This window comes from Centruroides sculpturatus, unplaced genomic scaffold, assembly GCF_000671375.1.
Source record: "Centruroides sculpturatus isolate CEXI.00-Female unplaced genomic scaffold, Cexi_2.0 scaffold1436, whole genome shotgun sequence".
NCBI classification, from domain to species: Eukaryota; Metazoa; Arthropoda; class Arachnida; order Scorpiones; family Buthidae; genus Centruroides; species Centruroides sculpturatus.
In genome coordinates, this window is record NW_019385730.1 from 104,502 (window position 1) to 120,669 (window position 16,168).

General features: G+C 29.9%; 1 protein-coding gene and 1 long non-coding RNA gene across 10 annotated transcripts; both read right to left on the reverse strand.

The window, feature by feature from the left end:
- Positions 1 to 15: 15 nt before the first annotated feature.
- On the reverse strand, positions 16 to 1,180 carry LOC111641600. Its single transcript, XR_002759432.1, has 4 exons — positions 1,073 to 1,180; positions 919 to 1,013; positions 733 to 809; positions 16 to 55 (listed from the first exon to the last, which is right to left on the reverse strand). It is a non-coding gene; the product is annotated as an uncharacterized LOC111641600 (long non-coding RNA).
- A 3,636-nt stretch (positions 1,181 to 4,816) lies between these two features.
- LOC111641611 lies at positions 4,817 to 14,905 on the reverse strand. 9 transcript variants are annotated; one of them, XM_023387804.1, is made up of 9 exons: positions 14,801 to 14,905; positions 14,552 to 14,688; positions 13,706 to 14,012; positions 11,725 to 11,896; positions 11,568 to 11,645; positions 11,383 to 11,483; positions 10,510 to 10,561; positions 8,133 to 8,261; positions 4,817 to 7,458 (listed from the first exon to the last, which is right to left on the reverse strand). In XM_023387804.1, exons 6-9 carry the CDS (start codon positions 11,452 to 11,454, stop codon positions 5,621 to 5,623), a joined length of 2,091 nt encoding a protein of 696 aa, XP_023243572.1. In that variant the 5' UTR covers positions 11,455 to 11,483; positions 11,568 to 11,645; positions 11,725 to 11,896; positions 13,706 to 14,012; positions 14,552 to 14,688; positions 14,801 to 14,905; the 3' UTR covers positions 4,817 to 5,620. The 9 variants fall into 9 exon arrangements, with proteins under 9 accessions (XP_023243572.1, XP_023243570.1, XP_023243573.1 ...); XM_023387802.1 differs by having other exon boundaries at positions 13,706 to 13,939; positions 14,552 to 14,884; XM_023387805.1 differs by having other exon boundaries at positions 11,746 to 11,896; positions 14,552 to 14,884.
- Positions 14,906 to 16,168: the final 1,263 nt, after the last annotated feature.

Sequence of the window (16,168 nt, forward strand, 5' to 3'; positions counted from 1 at the left end):
TACCTTTTAGTAGGTCCTTAAACATATTTTCATTCTGCGTCACTCCATCCGTTTCCTGTTAAATAATATATATTATACTTTTTAAACTAGTCTACAGTACAGTTTATTCAAAGATAAATTAAAAATATGAACTGTATTTTATATTAATGCGCCACTTATTATGCAACCACGTTATGAAGGCACTCGATTAGAATCTGAAATCATTTTTCATCACTACACTGTTCTATTGTGAGAATACCCACCGAAAGGCATAAATAAAGGTTAAATATAATTTTTTCTGTTATTATTGTAAAGTTATATAAGAAAAATAATAGGGAATAAATGTTCTGGCAACTGAGAATGTATAAATAAATTATATTGGAAAATACCTGACTGAATTGATGTTTTCTCATCATACCAAATTTAACATAAACAAGCAACATAATAGTATTTTCTAAAAAATAAATTCCTAAAAACAAGATAGAATTTTTTGCTAAATCATAATCTCACCTTTAGAAGTGTGAGATTGTTGGCGAACAGTAGGCTTACATAAGTCAAAAGTCGATTTACCCTATTAAATTTTCAGTATTTCAAAACCTTTCTCGTACGTAAAACCTAACGTTTATGAAGTTACATATTTGAATTTGTTCAACGAAATTAAACAAGGTCTTTAATTCGTTACGCAATAATAGTTATGACACAAATCAATTATTTATAATTTACATTAAAATAAAATGCATTTCGCCGACTTACAACTGCAACTTGTATGTAATTAACTGGACAAACGACGTCACTCTTTTCCTTACTTAAAACTTCTGCTTCGGCCATTTCTGTAATTCAACTTAAACAGTTTATGCGTAAAATATAAAAATTTGACACACTTCTTTGTTTAATTTTAATTTTATTCTAATATGACTAAGAAAACGTATAACTAATTACTTGATTATAACACTTGAATATGACTATGTACGCAAACAGGTCTTCATATGCGTTGTCGTAGTCGAATTCTCTTACACCGATAATAATTTATAATACTACACTATTATTGTAATATGTACATATTATATAGATATGATGGCTAGAAAATACTTACATGATAGCACGAAGGGTTTCTAGCAAAGTTAAGGGTACCAGTTTTTAACCGGAGCCATAATAGCTAAAATAAGAAAACCTAAAATCATTATACAGTAAAAAGCTTAAGGAGAAACAAAAAGTAATTAATACTTCGTATAGGGGAGACCGGGGCAACTTCGGCATGCGGGGCAAGTTTGTCAAGCTCTTTTTTTTAAAAACAAATTAAAAGGAGACTTTGGTTATAGGTTAGGCAGTTGAGTTTTATTGGTGGCTTGTTGAGTGTAGTGTTTTTATTGTTCTCCAACAAGCGTAGTTGAATTATCAAGCAAATTTTCATTTTCGTTGAATTCCATATAATATTTTTTTTCCATTTATATTGAATTGGCAGGTTTTGTTATAATTCCATGATAACGAAAGTTACTTTTCCTGTTAGAAGGATGTAACTTCAACTTATTCACGTGGCCAGATCGTGGCTTGGCATTCTGTTCTCAGGGTTGTACTTAATGTTTCGAAATCATGACTAGCGGGGTAAGATCGGCAACATAAAGCCACATTAGAAGCAAAGGATAAAAATCAAACAGATGATAAATGAAAACATGTTTGCATTTGTTATTCATGTATATATGTCTTTGAACTTGCATTTCGTTGTAATAATATTAAATGGGTGTTGGATTTGTATTTCTTTGTTTTAATAGTGAATTCCAACTTATACATTGTTAATAACATAATTTTATATACGTGCCTATCTTGCCCCATTACTGTTGCCCCTATACCAGGGGCAACTTTAATAAAAATAATTAAAATAATTACAACTTTACAAAAAGAGAGAAGTTGCCGATCTTGCCCCTATACCCGGGGCAACTTCGTCAATTTCTCTCTTCTTGTAAAGTTGTAATTATTTTAATTATTTTTATTTCCAAACTGATTTTAACCAGTTCTATAGTAAGGTAACATTCCAATAGACAATATGCAAAGCTTTTTTTTCAGTTTACAGCAGTATTTATTACACAAAATTTAAGTAAAGCTTAACATGCCGATCTTGCCCCGATTTCCCCTAATAAGCGTAACTTTTTTTTTTCTGAAGATTCATTCTAACTTGTAAAATATGTTATTATGTTGATTAACCAGTGACTAAAGTCAGCAACAGAAAGAAAAAGATTTGGTCTTATATGAGGTATCCTCAAGAATGTGGACTGCCAAATTATATACAATCTTATTAAAAGTAACATTACAGATAATTCAATGTGCCATTTTTTCAGTAATACATTTTAATTTCAAAATTTAATGCTCTTTAATATAATATTTTACAATTTACACATAAAAAATATCGCAGATTTTCGGGAAGATCGGATCCTTAAGGAATAAGTTCATCACGAAAATTTTGATATAAATGTCGTCAAATCATACACGTATAACACAGAATTTATATCTTTGTTACAAAAAATATTATATGTTAATTATAGTTTGATATATTCGAGAATAATACTAAAATTGCGTATTAACACTTGAAATCAAAAGATCAATTTCTATCGTTTAAATTCATATAAAATTCATACAAAACAATGTTTCTTAACAGTTTTCGTAATCTATACAACTGTGAATCTCAAAACACTGCTTCACTCCCTCTTGAAAATTGTGTTCAAGATGGAAAAGGTACAGAGAGTAGTTCTGACTCTCCCTACTACTCTCTGTACCTTTTCCATCCATGTTCGTAGAATTTCCAGTTTATCGCGGGCTTTGACAGTACGCAATTAGTCGAGTGACATTTCTATAGTTTAAGATAGCTTTAAAATTTAATATTATGCATCCAGAGGTTAAACCCCATCTCAGTGGCATCCATAGTAGTAGGTTACACTGTAGATCACTGTACGTTACAAATAAATTACAGAGTAAATAGGTTCGAATAATGTCTTCCTATCTGCAATAACTGTACTAAGGAATTAAATGTTTGGTTTACCTGGGAACCTGGGCCACACCGCTCCAAACTCCTGTTTTGCATTACTTCTCAGAATATTTATAAAATGTTTTTAGATAATACAAACAATTCGCATTATTACATTTCGCTATACGTGTCAATATAATTATGCAAATTATTTACGGTTTTACGCTGAAAATCCAGTAAAGTTGTCTCTATTTCTGACATAATCGACATACGTAATATCACACATCCCTCCATTGTTCCTCTCTGAATGACGATATTAGACTAGACTACAGCGGATATGACAGTTACAGACGTTTATTTTTTAAGCCTTTCAGAAGAGTGCGAACAATAAAATTGATTGAATGTTAAAAAGAGGTAACACAAAAAAGAAAATTATGCCCCAAAACGACAGTAAAACTAACGTAAAAGTGTAAATTAACAAAAGAGCGCAAATACGAAATTGTCTATTCGTTGTAATTTCTACATATATTAATACACAGTATACTCACACTAACTCTGTCACTAAATACCACGTATGGCATATTAGTTAGAAATCTGCACTCTATACACTTGATATAATAAATTCACACTATAGCTTATGAATAATTTTCAACTTTTAAATAATTTTACTTTATAAATTAGTTTGAAAAGATATCGTTTAACGAAATCATTTTAAAAACTATCAAATGTATCTTACTTTTCGGAAGTGAAGCTTCAATCCGTATCCGATATTTGTTTTAACGTTTCATACAGTTGAAAAACATGGCGTACGAAATGAAAGTGTAAATCCACTCAAATAGCGCGGGACTTCATCAACCTATCAGCAAGTTCAATGACATCATTTTAGTCATTAACTATAGTGACTAGAAAAGTGTACCTGTATTAATTAGTGTCTTTCTAAGCAAGAGTTTACTAATTACCAGTTAATTAGCCGTATTAACAGCATGGAGACAATACACTCGTACATTAAAGGAAGTAGTTTTACGCAATTCTGAAGGAAAACTAAATTTTAATCTTGAAATCTTTTATCGTTAACTGCTGCCATCTTATGACAAATTTCTACAAAAACATAACTCGATAATTGTAAATAAGTTGCATGCACGTTGGCATGTTAATTTTGTATTTCGGTTTCAAATTCAAAAAAATATTATTAGAAAATTTATGTTTTGTATTTAATCAATTAAATTGTTTTATTTTTTTAAATCGGGAAAACAATTCGAGGTGCTTTCTTCTTTGTTCTTCTATTTTTTCGTATATAAATTCCAAATTTATAGACATTTTAATTCGATTAGATTAAGGTAAATACGCATTTATTATGATTGACGCAACGTATTAGAGTTTGTATTATTGTATAAATTTCGGACTTAGCTTATCTTTTGCTTTAAAAATAAGGGTGTGGCTAAATTGTTTCCTTTTTATCAATATCTACGTCACGTGTAAACTGAATAAAAACAAGAAAACAAAATAAACTTTCAGCGTGCATGGGTGCTTGTTAGCAGAAAGAGTTGTGACTTAATTAGCGACTTCTCTTTGCACGTTGCAGGTATGCATGCTGCAGCCTTAATGTTTTCACACCAAAAAACACACAACAATTTTAATATTCATTACTCATCAGTACAAATAAAAAAGTACTTATAAGTTTTCTACGACACTTAACAATATGAAAATTGACAGTACTCACAACACTACAGTTAAATGTAGCTTCAATTTGCCTACTACTTAGAACTTATCACCAAAATTAAAAACATGACCAAATAAGAAACTATTTATTATTTTAATTATCTCCAAAAGAGTAAAGAAATTGTAATATGCTCACCTTTTTAATTGTGGTGTGATAAGTCCTCATTAATTAATAGCCAAATTGTAGCTATATTAATAGAAAAGAAAAAAATATGACATTCAAAGGAAGTGAAGCTTTTTATAAAAATAAATCTCAAATTCAAATATAATAACGAAATTTATACCCAAACAGTTAATATTTATTATATATACAGTAACTTTTTCATGCAAAATAAGTCTAATCGAAATTCCGTGGAAATTTCATAGCATAACGTTTTTTTAAAAAGTCAAAATAACTTCCAAAATGTCTTTCACTGCTTTGCTGAAAATCATTAAATGATTAAACCTCAGAAAATCGCGGCCAGTTTCAAATTTGACCCCGTGACTTAATTCCGAATCTCATATAGGAGCAGTGTATCTCGAAATAGAGTGTTTGCAATAGCAAAAGTTCATGTCTATTACACTGTATATCGATCTATACAAATTTCATTTCCGTTCCGAGGAGAATCCCGAGGGAAACAAGAACTCAATTCACTATATATTATGTCATTAAAAACATAGTGCATTATTTGAACAGAAAACAACTGTGTACAACACTGAAACACTGCAAACTTAGTGTACATAAATCAGTTCAACAAAAACAGTTAAAACCCAAACTCATCGTACTTTATTGCATTTATTTTCTCATTTATCTTAACTATAATCTCACAAAAACGTTCTATCACACGACTCACGTCGTTCTAGTATTTTAGCCTTTACTATTATTACATTGAAATTCGCAACCGGAAAATACATGTAATTTTATAAGTAAAGTTCCAACTATTGTTTCATTTTAAAAACCACACATATACAGTATTTTATACACGTTTACATCATCACACACTTTGAGTTCTGTTTACTTGTTGACCCTAATTTGATACGATCACGTAAATATTCGTACTGCTCCAACGAAATAAATAAATTGCCAGTACTTTCATAATCGTCTCCAGTTTCTAATGCAACTAATTTTTCGTGTTTTAATAATTTCCGCTTGTCGTCAGATAAATCCAAATTGCAATTTACATCCTTGAATATTTTGTACGAATCACAATAATAAAATTTTACGCCAATAAAAAAGATGTCAAAACTCATTGCGTTGGTTTTTTGACAGAAATAAATAATTCGTGAAACAGATTCTCTGATGTCACATTGAGTAATGAGACATTCGTCGTCAACGGATAAAATAATATAAATTCGAAAATTATTTGGACACTTGCAAATGCTCAAGCGATGCGTTATTTCATCCACTTCGTCATATTCGATCGCGGTGTCAGTGAAATATATGTACAACCTTTTAAATTGATACAACGTCAATAGCTGATGGAAATGAGAGAAATTCGAAGGAAAACAATACACATCTGAATGAGAACAAAACTTTTCCCAGTTCCTTTTCAATTTGATTTGTTTGTGAACTTGGAGCATGAATTCGGGAGTAAATATCTTTTTTTCTAGAGCTCGTAAGAATCTTTTAGGAAACAAATCATATTTATAAAATCCCAATAAGAATAGAAACTCTATAGTATAAGTTATATATGAAAATGAGAGACAACCGGTATATGCTGAAAACGCTGAGAGAAATTCGCCAAATGTACGATTTACAAAACTATATACAGTTATATTATCATCTTCATAAAAAGACTCGAGAGTAAGAATGTCTAGTCCGATGATAAATTTAAATTCTTCTTTATTTTTGAAATACCCCTCCAAGTCAACTGATTCAATCGATCTTCCTATTTTGTGTAATTGCCCTAATTTTACTAGTAAAATTTCTCCCACAAAATATTTCCCTTTTTTAAACTTACCTTTCTGGTCAGTTTTTCTAACATAACGTTCAGTTATGAGAGAGAATATTCGGACGTATAAATCAGTTATTGTTTCAAGATTTTCTATTTCCCCACTGTAGTGAAGGCAACACAACATATGAAGCATTAAAGGACATTCTGCTATTTCTCTGTAAAAGTGATTTTGTGTCAGTAAGGAAGAAAGTTGATTGGCTTTATTTTCGTCTTCTATAAACATTAATTGAACATATTTTTTTTGATATTCTGGAGTAAACCCCTTTATTGAAAACCTCATCATCATGTCCTCTCTGATGTCTTCCGCTGCTTGAGGTCGACTCGTAACCACGATTGTCATTCGACTAGAAATATCGAAAGATTCCTCCCTTATAAATTTTAGAATTTTTCTTTTTTCTACAATCTCATCGAACCCGTCCAAAATAACTAAAATGTTCATTTCTTTATTGCGAAATTTCCAATCGTTATTCATTGAGGAGTGTCCATGCGCTTCATTGAGTAAAGCATCTTTCACACTTCTATCATTTAATTGTCTTAAAATGACAATAAATGTTAAATGAAAGTGTCGCAGATAATTCGCGGATGCCCAATCGTATACGATTTTCTTGCACAGAGTAGATTTACCATAACCGGGATCTCCTGTCACTAGAATGGTTTGATGACCATCTTCTTCTGTGGAAAATATCTCCTTCAAACTTATATTGTCTCCGCTTTCCTTCCCAAATAAATCTGCTTTTTCTACTGTTAATTCTACGAAATAATCCTTTAACGGAAAATCGTTCCTTTTGCCTTCCCACAAGAAAGATCTCATGTACGAAAAATAAGTTATGTATTTGTTCTTCAACTTCTGACAGCAATTCTTGTAGATTTCTATAAGTAAAAAAACGTGAAATTTATATAAAGATCATCTTAATTCATTTTGTTTTATTTTTGTATTTGAAAATTATAAAACTTGTTTTAATTTGAATTTGTTTACAGTAAGACAAGTTAAAATTTTGATTTTAACTTGTTTTGTAGTAAACCTTCTTAAAATTCTCGAAGTAATCTACAGTGTATGTGTATACAGTTTTAAAAGTATCTATAAATCGAAGTAATATGTGTAATTTATTCATATATATACTGACGTAATATGTATAGAATAAGTTTTTTAATGTACTATACATATGAATGTAATGAGTCTAATATTAATTTAGGATATTTTACAGTTTTCATACATTTGGTGTTAACTCGACTCGAAGCAATTTTTTAAAATTAAAATTAAGTTTTGTGTTGTGTTAGAATAATAAGCACACAGCCCAAAGGGTTAAGAGTTGAAAGTTGAAATTTGGTACACAGTTAAGGTACTTCGTGAAAGTGTACGCTAAGAGGGAATTTTTCGAAATTCCCTTCCACAGGGAAGAAAGAAAGGGTCAATATTAAAATCTGTGTAAAAATCTTTACGTTTTTAAAAAATTCGCGTAGTGTTTAATATGGTAAATTAATTACAAATATTTATTCTCGGTACAAAAGAGCGTAGAAATTCGAATTACAAAGATGTGTCTTACCATCTGTTTCTTCGTCTTCTTTATTTAAGATACTTCTTTTACATTCTTCGCAATTAATTTCTATTTTCGTTCCTACGTGAACATTTGTACAGTTCTTCAGCACTGTCAAATGTTCATTGCATTTCACCACTGGAATAAATAGGCAATTGAATATTATTTTTTACCGAATTATAACTGTGCATTGTCATTTTAATATGAGAAAAATAGTTTATATAGGGGAGATCGGGGCAAGATCGGCATGTTAAGCTTTACTTAAATTTTGTGTAATAAATACTGCTGTAAACTGAAAAAAAGCTTTGCATATTGTCTATTGGAATGTTACCTTACTATAGAACTGGTTAAAATCAGTTTGGAAATAAAAATAATTAAAATAATTACAACTTTACAAGAAGAGAGAAATTGACGAAGTTGCCCCGGGTATAGGGGCAAGATCGGCAACTTCTCTCTTTTTGTAAAGTTGTAATTATTTTAATTATTTTTATTAAAGTTGCCCCTGGTATAGGGGCAACAGTAATGGGGCAAGATAGGCACGTATATAAAATTATGTTATTAACAATGTATAAGTTGGAATTCACTATTAAAACAAAGAAATACAAATCCAACACCCATTTAATATTATTACAACGAAATGCAAGTTCAAAGACATATATACATGAATAACAAATGCAAACATGTTTTCATTTATCATCTGTTTGATTTTTATCCTTTGCTTCTAATGTGGCTTTATGTTGCCGATCTTACCCCGCTAGTCATGATTTCGAAACATTAAGTACAACCCTGAGAACAGAATGCCAAGCCACGATCTGGCCACGTTAATAAGTTGAAGTTACATCCTTCTAACAGGAAAAGTAACTTTCGTTATCATGGAATTATAACAAAACCTGCCAATTCAATATAAATGGAAAAAAAAATATTATATGGAATTGAACGAAAATGAAAATTTGCTTGATAATTCAACTACGCTTGTTGGAGAACAATAAAAACACTACACTCAACAAGCCACCAATAAAACTCAACTGCCTAACCTATAACCAAAGTCTCCTTTTAATTTGTTTTTTAAAAAAAAGCGCTTGACAAACTTGCCCCGCATTCCGAAGTTGCCCCGATCTCCCCTAAATATAATTAATATGAATAATTCTCTGCTAAGAAAACTTTCATAGGTCCTTAATTGTCTCTGTGTAATAGACAATAATTTAGTGAGATTATGATATTGTTTTTTAATATTTCACACAATTTTTTTCTGAATTTCGCTATATATTTCTATTTTCCCATATTCGTTTCTCATTTTTTATTCGTGTAATTAAAAATTTAAAATAATGAATGTCTTCCGTTACAGACAATAACGCTCATGTTCTTAAGAAAGTAAAATAATGAAATTTTTACGGGCAAAAAAACTTTAAGCATTGAACACATTTTATGTTCTAATACAAATAGTAGATTTCTATGGATCCATAAAAAACTTACGAGATTTACCATAACCGGGATCTCCTGTCACTAGAATGGTTTGATGACCATCTTCTTCTGTGGAAAATATCTCCTTCAAACTTATATTGTCTCCGCTTTCCTTCCCAAATAAATCTGCTTTCTCTACTGNTTTTAAAAAAAAGCGCTTGACAAACTTGCCCCGCATTCCGAAGTTGCCCCGATCTCCCCTAAATATAATTAATATGAATAATTCTCTGCTAAGAAAACTTTCATAGGTCCTTAATTGTCTCTGTGTAATAGACAATAATTTAGTGAGATTATGATATTGTTTTTTAATATTTCACACAATTTTTTTCTGAATTTCGCTATATATTTCTATTTTCCCATATTCGTTTCTCATTTTTTATTCGTGTAATTAAAAATTTAAAATAATGAATGTCTTCCGTTACAGACAATAACGCTCATGTTCTTAAGAAAGTAAAATAATGAAATTTTTACGGGCAAAAAAACTTTAAGCATTGAACACATTTTATGTTCTAATACAAATAGTAGATTTCTATGGATCCATAAAAAACTTACGAAGGAAAAGATAACCAGCACAAAATAGGTTGTAGAGTATTTCCATTATATCAATGTGAAGGTTCAATGCATAAAAAAAGAATAAATAAAAGTATTTACCTAATTAATTAAATTGCTTCAATGTCCTTTTTTCTTTATTAATATGTAAATTTTCGACTATAAATTCGACTATCTTCTATTATCAGGACTTATTATACTGGTTTTACAGATATCTCGACTATCTTCTATTATCAAACAGGTATACGAAATAAAATAAAAATTGTTTTCTGTTAATCTTTGTAATATTATCTGTAAAACCAGTATAATAAGTCTTGATAATAGAAGATAGTCGAATTTATAGTCGAAAATTTACATATTAATAAAAAGTATTTACCGTTTAGAACCTCCTTCATTATATTTTCAATTTCCTTCCTTTTGTTGTTTGCCTGTAAGTGGAGAATTTTTATTTATTACATTATTTGAATTCCTTTTCAGAGTAGTTTATAGACAGTTAAATTAAGAATTGTATAAATTAAAAATGAACATTTTTAATATGTACTTTTTTAAAAAAATAGTATTTACTGGTCAATTTTTTTAAATGGTTGTTAAATGCAAAGAATATGATTGTACTTTTCACCCCGGATCACTTCCTTTCCAAGATGATACATCGAAAGTGTCACCAGGAACCTAACGAATAAATCGCTACTCGACGTGAAGGTTTACGTTTCCAAAAAAATGCATGAAAAGAAATAGCGGAGGACCCCGAAATAAAAGGCGAAGTCCGATGACGAGAAGAGAGTTTGTCCGTCACAGAGGGTCCGTCGTCATCGAAAGTTCACACTCTCTACAGTTTGTCCGAGTTCTGGATATCTTACAAACATTGAAGATTGTCATCTAATCATCCCCTAGTGAATTCCCTCCATCCGACGACGTACAGTATCTGTTACCTGGGCAATCTGCTTATTTATTATTAAGAGCTTTCTATCGAAATTTCTGAGTCATCAATTCGATCGGCAACGAAGAATATCCTCTGATTCTCTATAAGGTATTTATTTATCCACCCGCGAATCTTTGAAACTCTCTCTCTCAACACTAGGACTCTCGAGGATTGTTACAATAGCTGTTAGTTATAATATACTAGCTTTATATAATATAAAAGGGGATAGCCAATCTCTATAATAAAGTATTTAAATCATTCCGAGATATCAGTTGTGTCATAAAACAATTAACTATAATCTAATAAACAAATTGCATTTCGACAACTTACTTTTGCAATTTCTTTGTAATTAACTGAAGAAACAACTGCAACAACGTCACTTGAAGATGCTGCTTCTGCCATTTTTGTAATTCAACTTAAATTATTTACATGTAAGATACAAAAATTTATTAAACTTCTTTTAAACTTCAATTTAAGCAACAGTATGATTTTAAAGTACACATAAGTCTGTTTACCTTACACACAACAGTTGAGTATAACGCTACGCATGCAGATCTTCATGTGCAACAAGTAATAAATGAATTTTCCTGCACCTATAAACATAAATAAATTTTTAAGTCTATACTCTTATAATGTCTGTATAAATAAGTACAGATATGTACTTTTTATTACTTTTAAATTATCTATAAATACTTGTTTATATATGAAAGAAGCTTGAAGAATTACACTTGAAATAAAATCATTTTCTGTAAGTATGCGTCATTAAACAATATTTTAAGTGGAACTTTAAAGATGAGCATCGCGCCTTCCATATTCTTATTGACAGAAGAAATTTCACGATTTGCTAAAAATCAAAAAGGCATTTAAAATTGCATAAAATAGCATAAGATTTTATGATAAATTGTTACCATGTAATTATCTAGATTTACTACTAAACTGTGCACAGATTACTTCACAATGCAAACTGCCCAGTTACATAAATACGCGATTATTACAAGTAACAGAACAGTAAATTCTATTGGTGAATAGTTCTAAGGATTTATAGATTTTTGCAGTCCATGTATATCCCGAGAGCCTGCACAATTACGTCGTAAAACTTTACTTGAATTTTTTCATATTCAGATAAACTTTTACTTCATAAGAGAGCAGGTCCTCGGAGTATTACTATAAAAATGTTAGAATCTTACATTAGGATCACTACATATAAAGAATCTTGCAATATATTAAAAAAACTATACATTATAGATATAAACCCTTTTGTTTAATATATTTCAAACGTAGTCATTTTAGAACAGCATTAACCAAATTTGGAGAAAAACGGCCTGTTTGAAAGCTATCTTAAAAGATAGCATAGGAATATTCAATGGATATCCCATAAAATTATTAAATTCCTCTATATGCAGCGAAAAATAACAGAGATAAAAAACAATGTGTAAACTGTGTGTATATTCTATAGCAGGGATGTTCACTTCCTTTCCCGCCTTATATATAGTTTGGATTTATATAGCTAAGTGTCAAGTGATTTTCTTTCGTATTATCTCGATAGTTTTATGTGTCTATTTACTGGTTTTAAACCGTGTAAATAACAATAGTTATCCCAACGACAATATTTATTAAAAAGAATAAAAACCCAGTAGTTTTGCCATAATTAATATTTATTTTGTTTATAATCATAGCTATTATAATAGACATAATTTTTATTTATTTATTTAGATAAATAGTGAAAATTATAATTGATAAAAATAATATTATTAAATCTATAGAATATTCACCTGTTCTAAGTCGGTTTTACACGTTTGGTTGTTTTGTGTGGAAAGTTACATTAATACTTTTCCATCTATTCAATTTAAATTTGGATCCAGCACAACAGAAAAATTTTTAAATGTTTCAAGCAGAAGTGTAGATTATTTTATAACAATGCGCATTCAAGTTCTTTATCTGCGAAAAATTTACTGATAAGATAATTTATCATTTATTCCTGAAGATCTACTTGTAGTGAAGATTTTGTATTGAGAATATATATACATTTGAGAAAACATTGTGAGATGAATGCACACTATTAACGCGCAGGATTTGGTGCATGCTATAGCAAGAGAATATGATGTGACACCTGCCATAGAAGTTTGAAGATTGATTTATGACATGATTTTAATGCTTGGAAAATCCTTAAGATTTTGGTAGAACACAATCAGACATTTTTAACATAAATAAGTTTAACTCCTAATACATAAATGTGACTCTATTGCGAATGAACTGTAAATTTCCAAGCTTACAATTTGCAATTACAGTAGAGCCTCGAAAACTCGGCACTCGATAACCCGGCACTCCGGATAACTCGGCCACACCCTGGAAGGGGGAAAAAAACCTTAGATAATTAATTTTCATTATAGACAGTTTTATGCCTCATAAAGTATTTTTCTGAGGTCTGTCTTATCAGGTAAATTACTGTACACAGTGTATTCATTAATTTTCATTTTCATGTAGTAAAGGCTCTATGCCTTCATAAAGGANAACAATATATCGGATCGTTTAATATAAACTATTCATTATAAATAAATAGCGATATGCAATATAGCTTATAAATGATTTATTAATTTTTAATTATTTATACTTCAATATTTAATTTTAAACGGTAATATAATTCGATACTTACTCGTCTGAAGTAAACGTTCGTGCCACATCCGACTTTTTAAATAGAATTGATAAATATGGCGTATGAAATGTATCTGTCATTTTACTGGTAGTTCATGAATGCATCATAACTTAGTTGTGAGAAAACCACTTTTATAGTTCATCAACAATTAAGACGTCAACACGAGTAGAAAAAAGATCATCCCCATTATCCTAAGTCAATTCATCAATTGGATCTCACCTTCTTTCTTGTATCCTTTAATTATGAAAATATTTATCTACCACCCATGTATCTTTTCCCAGTATTTTATTTCTATTTATCCTGTGTTCTGTAATAAAAAAGCAAATCGAAGATAGTTTTAGATACGATTGTTATAACCATTTCTTCCGATAAGCCTCTGTCTAATCATCTATATGTTCTATTCCCAATTCATCTCGTGTTATATTCCTGTAATGTTTTAATCTAGCACATTCCAAGAATAATATAAACTTCACACGAGACTAAGTTTCGGTCGTTCTCTTTTATTTACTATCCACTCTTCATTACCATATTTTGATACTTTCTGTAATCCTCGTGTCTTTAAGTAATTTTATTTACATTATTATTTACTAATCAACTATTTATTTACGTTATTTATAGGGGTAGAATAAGCATAATGAATACGCATATTTTTGTAAAAGTATTGATAGATGGGAACAGGTTATTGCAGTGTAAAATTTCTAGATAATGTGATCAGATAAGTGCCATATAAGTTTCCAGAGTGAGTTAAGACGTGTTTTATTTTTAAATATTTGTACTTGATAAATTTGTTTCAAAATATAATATAGTTGAATGAATTGATTTTAAAAAATATCAAAAGTATCTTACTTTTCCGAAGTGAAGTAAATTCCAGATTTGTGTTAACATTTTATACAATTGATAAACATGGCGTACGAAATACACTCGTCACTCCACTGGAGTAGCATGTGAATGCATCCACGTCATCACTAACTTCAGTGACCTCACTGTACAGATTGAAAGTATCTTCGATTAAACAATACGAAGCGTTTTAAATAATAGTAGTTACTCGATAACCGGTAACATTACTCCAAAAATATAGTGACTAGAAAGGTATACCTGTATTAATCACTACTTTCCTAACAAAGTAGCGATTAGCCATCTCGATCTAACCGTAGTAACTGCAATTAAACACTACACTCAGACATTCGAGGAAGTTGTTTTACTCAATTGTAAAAAAAACTGTAATTTAACCTTGAGAGGTTTTACTGTTAACTGCTGCCATCTATTATTAAAATTTTACAAAAATATGATGAATAACGGTAAATAAGCACGCTGACATTTTGATTTTGTCTATACAGTAGCAAGGGAGTGTAAAATATAAGGTAATAATACTTTTAGGAATGTTTTCTTGTTATTGATAATTTATTATTATCAAAATCGTTATTTTTGTAAGGTATTTAAGGCTAATAAATTAAATAGTTTTATTTTTTATTCGGCGAAAATAAAACCTAAAACTATTCTAATTGATTTAATTTTTTTTTATTTAATTGAGACGTATAAAGCAATACTATAAACCGAAAATATTATATTTATTTTCCTGACAGAATTTTCACTTCTCACATTAATGTAAACTGTTATTTGTAATAAAGAACTACTGTTATTGTTATCAGTACACACATTCAGTATTCACCTTATATTATTTATTTATTTGGAGTTTATTTGATAGCGCAAATACAATTTTCAGATATTTCACCGATGCGTGAAAAATTGAAAGTGCAATTTCTTTTACTGTATGAATTCACACTCTTTAACCTTATTCTGAGTGATTTGTAACCTTTATACAATATAACTCGTTTAATTTTATCATATTAATGTCGTCCAATATCAATACCTCATACCTTAATTTTGGTATCGTAACGGTTCTATATAATTCATACTTTGTAAAACAAAAACTTATACAATTTCTTAATATGTTAATTACCAGTGGCAGACTGGAAAATTTTATTGGCCTTCATAAGTACATTAATTAGTAAAAGTCGAATTGATTTCGCCAGAGTAAGAACTACGTAATATTTAACGCCATAACTGAATTCCTGAAAAGTTGGTCTAGATTTAAAGAATTGTATTGAAAGTTTTTCAGATGAAACAGCAAACATGCGAAACTTTATATAGGTGTTTCGAAATAATTGACTGAAAAAGCTCCAAACCAAAAGGGAGTGGTATGTTATATCCGTGTATAAAATGTTGTCAAATAGAATATACAAATTTTGCACCAGTCTGTTGGAGCCTCTTTAGTGTAATTAATACTCGTGTAATGCAGGCTGAGTCAAAATTATGTGAACACTATTTGAGAGAAAGCATTTACTTAAAGCTTATACAGAGTCTCAACCTGACTACTGACACGATTGATGCACTCAAACCGACGTTCAACAGTACAATTTAGTGCCAGAACACACATTTCTAAGGAAATGTTGGATATCACAC